General features: G+C 34.7%; 1 protein-coding gene across 2 annotated transcripts; it reads left to right on the top strand.

The window, feature by feature from the left end:
- The first annotated feature begins 3,701 nt into the window (after positions 1-3,701).
- On the top strand, positions 3,702-5,370 carry LOC142525175 (flavonol 3-O-glucosyltransferase UGT89B1-like). Of its 2 annotated transcripts, none has more exons than XM_075629355.1 (2): positions 3,702-3,776; positions 3,897-5,370. In XM_075629355.1, exon 2 carries the CDS (start codon positions 3,908-3,910, stop codon positions 5,279-5,281), a length of 1,374 nt encoding a protein of 457 aa, XP_075485470.1. In that variant the 5' UTR covers positions 3,702-3,776; positions 3,897-3,907; the 3' UTR covers positions 5,282-5,370. The 2 variants fall into 2 exon arrangements, with proteins under 2 accessions (XP_075485470.1, XP_075485471.1); XM_075629356.1 differs by having other exon boundaries at positions 3,708-3,776; positions 3,900-5,370.
- The last annotated feature ends 405 nt before the right edge of the window (positions 5,371-5,775 follow it).

The raw sequence follows: 5,775 nt of genomic DNA, 5'->3' as shown, positions 1-5,775 counted from the left end.
GAAAAATGATGTTTTGTATTCACCACAATTGAAAAGAAATTTGTTGAGTTTTAATGACATATATTCTCATGGGTATGATACTCAGACAATAAACGAAGGAAATGAGAAATATATGTGTCTTACCACATATAAATTAAGAAAGAAATATGTAGTTGAAAAACTACCAATGCTCCCTATTGGATTGCATTATACATATATAAGTCCAATTGAATCAAACATGGTAGTTGATAATTCTTCAATACTGATCAATTGGCATGATCGATTAGGACATCCTGGTTCAACAATGATGCGAAGAATTATAAAAATACACATCCAGAAGATCTTTCAAAATAATAAGTTTCAATGCAAAGCATGTTCTCTTGGAAAACTTTTTATAAGACCATCACCAGCTAAAACCCAAACTGAATCACCTATGTTGCTTGAACGTATTCAGGGTTATATTTGCGGGTCAATTCATCCGTCATGTGGATCATTTAGATATTTCATAGTATTGATCGATGTCTCCAGCAGATGGTCACATGTATGTTTATTATCAACTCGGAATACTTGCTCAAATAATAAAATTGCGGAATCAATTTCCCGATCATATAATCAAGAAAATTAAACTTGATAATGCTGGTGAATTTACTTCCCAGACTTTCAATGATTATTGTATGTCAATGAGAATCACTGTTGAGCATCATGTTGCTCATGTACATACACAAAATGGATTAGTTGAATCATTGATTAAACGTCTACAACTGATTTCTAGACCAATGATTATGAAAACAAAACTCCCTGATTCTATATGGGGACATGCAATTTTACATGCTGCTACATTAATTCGCATCAGACCAAGTGCATGTAATAAATACTCCTCATTGCAGATTGCATTTGGTTAAGAACAAGATATTTCTCATTTGAGAATTTTTTGATGTATGGTATATGTGCCTATTGCACCGCCATAACGAACAAAAATGGGACCTCAAAGAAAGATCGAAATTTATGTTGGTTATGATAGCCCATCAATAATTCGATATCTTGAACCTCAGACACGACGTGTTTACAGCACATTTTGCTGATTGTCATTTTAATGAGAAAATCTTCCCAATGTTTGGGGGAGAATAGAAAAATATCGAAAAGGAAATTACATGGTATACATTATAATTGTTACATCTGGATCCAAGAACTAAACAATGTGAAAATGATGTACAACAAATTGTGCACTTGCAAAGAATAGCAAATCAAATACCAAATGTATTTGCAGACACAAAAGGGGTAAATAAATCATAAATACATGCTGTAAATGTCCCTGATCGAATTGAAATTCCAAAGAAATAAATTGAAGACACTCATGATGTCATTAAACGCTTGAAGCGTGGAAGGTCAATCGGTTCCAAAGATAAAAATCTTCGAAAAAGAAAAATTATAGAGAAACACGATGATCACAAAATAGAGAATGATATTCCGACAGAAATACATGATGATGAAAATGTCACGTCAGAACCACAAATTGATGAGAATCGTGAAATCTCTATCAATTATATTAATACTGAAAAAATATAGAACCGAAAATATATAAAAAATTGATGAGATATTTTCTTATAATGTGACATTTGATATCATAAATGACAATGAAGATCATGAACCAAAATCATTTGGTGAATGTAAAAATCGACGTGACTTGATAAAATGGAAAGACGTCATCTAGGTTGAATTGGATTCGCTAAATAAATGTAACATTTTTAAGCCTATAGTCCTTACACCTGAAGGTGTAAAACCTGTTGGATACAAATGGGTTTTTATTCGAAAACGAAATGAGAAAAATGAAATAGTAAGATATAAAGCTCGACTTGTTGCACAAGGTTTTTCTCAAAGCCTGGAATTGATTACGAAGAAACGTATTCTCCTGTTATGGATGCAATTACGTTTCGGTATTTGATTAGTTTGGCGGTATATGAACTTTGTGCTTCAGGCATCTTAAATCCTTCAGAGATTTTCACACACACACACGTGTGTGTGTGTGTGTGAAAATCTCTGAATGATTTAAGATGCCTGAAGCACAAAGTTCAAAACCCAGAGAATGTTATTCTGTGAAATTGCAAAGATCATTATATGGGTTAAAGCAATCCGACCGAATGTGGTATAATCGACTCAGTGAACACTTAATGAAAAAGAGATATGTAAACAATTCAAAATGCTGTTGCGTTTTCATTAAGAAAACAACATCCGGATGCGTAATTATTGTTGTATATGTTGATGATTTAAACATCATTGTCACGAATAAGGAAATTCAAGAAGTTGTGTCGTACTTGAAGGAAGATTTTGAAATGAAGGACTTTGGAAAAATAAAGTATTGTCTGAGTTTGCAAATTGAACATAGAGAATGTGGAATATTTGTTCACCAGTCAAATTATACAGAAAAGGTCCTTAAACATTTTAATATGGATAAATGAAATCCTTTAAGTACTCCAATGATTGTTAGATTATTAAACATAGAAAAAGATCAATTCCGTTTATGTGAAGATGATGAAGTTATTCTTGATCCAGAAGTATCATATCTAAGTGTTATTGGTGCCCTTATTTATCTTGCAAATTGTACAAGACCTGATATATCTTTTGCTGTAAATTTATTGACAAGATTTAGCTCAAATCCAACAAAAAGACACTGAACGAAATTAATCATATATTTCATTATCTATGAGCAACGACATACTTGGGACTTTTGTATTCAAAAGATACAAATCAAAGCATAATTGGTTATGCTGATGCTGAGTATTTATCTGATCCACACAAGGCACGTTCCCAAACCGGATATGTATTTACTCGTGGAGGCACTTTAATTTCTTGGCGTTCACAGAAACAAACACTCGTAACAACTTCATCAAATCACGCCGAGATTATTGCACTACATGAAACAAGCAGTAAATGTGTGTGGCTAAAATCAATGATCGAACATATCCAAACCTCATGCGTATTATCATTCGATAAGAATCATGTGACACTATATGAAGATAATGCTGCATGTGTTGCTCAAATGAAAGAAGGATACATAAAAAGCGACAGAACTAAACATATTCCCCCTAAGTTCTTCGCGTTCACCCAAGAGTTTGAGAATAATAAAGATATTGATATTCGTTACATTCAATCAAGTGAAAACTCATCAAATCTCTTCACAAATGCTTCCTACGACAATATTCAGAAAGCATAGATATAATATTGGGATGCGCAATCTACGAAATTTGTGAAGAATCGTTCGTGTTAACACGAGGGGGAGTTTACGTGACTATACTATTTTTCTCTTACTATGGTTTTTATCCTAATGAATTTTTCCTAGTAAGGGTTTTAACGAGACAGTAAAAAACACGTAATGAAGACAATCATTTTATCATGATCATCATCACAAGGGGGAGTGTTGAAAATAAGAAATTTGAATGTTGAAAATAAGAGTTATAAATATTGAAAATTAGTGTGTGATGACGTATGTAATGATGTATTTATTTTTGGATTATTGTCAAAGTAATTCTATAAATAAGTCTCTGAATTTGTGAAAAAACACAATTGAGTAGAGAAAAAATTTTATAAAATATATAAATTGATATATTTTGTAAGATTGAGATTTTTATTTTTTAATCGTAAATTTTTTTTTTAACAATTTGAAAAGATTTATATTGCCAATGGCATTTTACCCGGTAATGCCTTTTTTTGCCAATGGCATTTTACCGATAACTCCTTTTTTGGTCTCGGTCTCCAAGAAAGTTTTCTCGGAAAGCAAGCACACAAACACACACCTGATGGTATTTTACAAGTTTTTATTTGATACTTTAATTTAAGTTTTCATCAACTCTGAATATATTTTATTACAGTCATTTATTCTTGAAATTTAAAATTACAATAGCATCTTAATTCTCTCACAGCAGCAAGAATTATGGAGAAGAAGGCAGCTCATGTTCTAGTTTTTCCCTATCCAGCACAAGGCCACATGCTTGCTCTTCTCGACTTAACTCACCAACTATCCCTAAGAAATCTAAGCATCACCATTTTAATCACCCCAGGAAACCTTCCGATTCTGACACCACTTCTCTCGGCCAATCCCTCGATCCAGACACTGATTCTCGCCTTCCCAAACAGCCCCTTGATCCCTCGGGGTGTTGAAAATATCAAGGATCTTGGAAACCAGGGAAATATACCGATGATCAGCGCTCTGAGCAAGCTTCAGGAACCCATAATTCAGTGGTTTGACTCTCACTCTGATCCACCAGTGGCGATTCTATCTGATTTTTTTCTCGGATGGACGCATGATCTGGCTTGCAAGCTCAAGATTCGGAGAATCGCTTTCTACGGCACAGGGGTCATTTTAGCTACGGTTTTTGATGATCTTTGGGGACTTTTAGAAGCTGTCAAACCTGGGTTTCAGGTAACATTTCAAGATTTACCAGGCTCGCCAAGTTTGACTTGGGACGAAGTTCCTTCACTGTTCCGCCGCTACAAAGAATTACAAGTTACCGATCCCAGTTATGAGTTGGTCAAGGAGTCAATAATTGCTAATACTCGGAGTTGGGGTATTGTCTTTAACAGTCTGGTGGCCTTGCAAGAGGAGTTCTTGGACCATTTGAGTGAGAAAGTAGGCCATTCACGGGTCTATTCTGTTGGGCCACTCCATTTATTGGGTAGGCCCAATAACTTGGGTGGTGGCACAACAGCGAGTGACGGTGTCTTGTCATGGCTTGATGAGTGCGAGGATAGGTCTGTTTTGTATGTGTGTTTTGGAAGTCAAATGTTGCTCAAGAAAGCACAGATTGAGGCTCTGGCTAGTGGGCTGGAGAAGAGTTGTGTAAAGTTTATTTGGGCTGTTAAACAGGCCATTCCGGATGATGGGTTCGAGAATCGGGTAGCAGGCCGAGGTTTTTTGATAAATGGCTGGGCTCCGCAGTCGGCGATATTGCGCCATCGTGCTGTGGGCCGATTCTTGAGTCATTGTGGGTGGAACTCGGTGTTGGAGGCCGTTGCATCTGGTGTGGTGATATTGTGTTGGCCAATGGAGGCGGATCAATATTTGAACGATAAGTTGATGGTAGATTATAAAAAGGTCGCGGTCCGAGTGTGCAAGGGTAGCGACACAGTGCCTGACCCGGATGGTTTGGCTCGGAAAATTACCGAGTCGATGCGCGGGGACGTGGTGGAAAGGATTAGAGCATTGAGAGATAAGGCTGTGGGAGCTGTTAAGATTGGTGGGAGTTCTAACAAAGATTTGGATGGACTTGTCCAGGAACTAGCAAAACTTAAGGTGGAGAACGATTGATGATAAGTGATAACTATATAAATGTCCAATTTATGAGTATCTATCTGCTCTATAGTTATTATTAATGAATGGCTGATTTTATAAAGTGATCATGAATGGAACCTAAAAGTATTACCTTTCTTTTTAAAAGTATTTTTTTTTTGTTAATATGTTCTTCAATTGATATAATGTGTAATAAGTTTTTTAGAGTTTCAAAATCAAAGAATAAATCACAATTATTAGGATCCCTTTGCATGTGTAAGAAAATATCATTAAAAATAATTATACATTCAATAATTATTTATGGTGATTGCATAAGAATTTTCAAAGATAATTTTACGTAGAAATTTAAAATTTTCACATAATTGTCTGCTAAAATTACTAATTTTTTTGCCAAAAGTAATATCTTATAAAAAGAAATATTTATTAATATTAATGTATTTACCTATACCAGATTAAAAATAAATTTCATGACTTCGAATTCTTATCGAAATTCAATCTTCTAATCGGATTCA

Source organism: Primulina tabacum, chromosome 14 (assembly GCF_025594145.1).
Source record: "Primulina tabacum isolate GXHZ01 chromosome 14, ASM2559414v2, whole genome shotgun sequence".
NCBI lineage: Eukaryota > Viridiplantae > Streptophyta > Magnoliopsida > Lamiales > Gesneriaceae > Primulina > Primulina tabacum.
Note: the sequence above shows the minus strand (reverse complement) of the source record. Positions and strands in the feature narration are given on the sequence as shown.

Excerpts from the sequence above, each read along its gene's own strand:
- LOC142525175 (XM_075629355.1), top strand. The coding sequence starts at position 3,908 with ATGGAGAAGAAGGCAGCTCATGTTCTAGTTTTTCCCTATCCAGCACAA.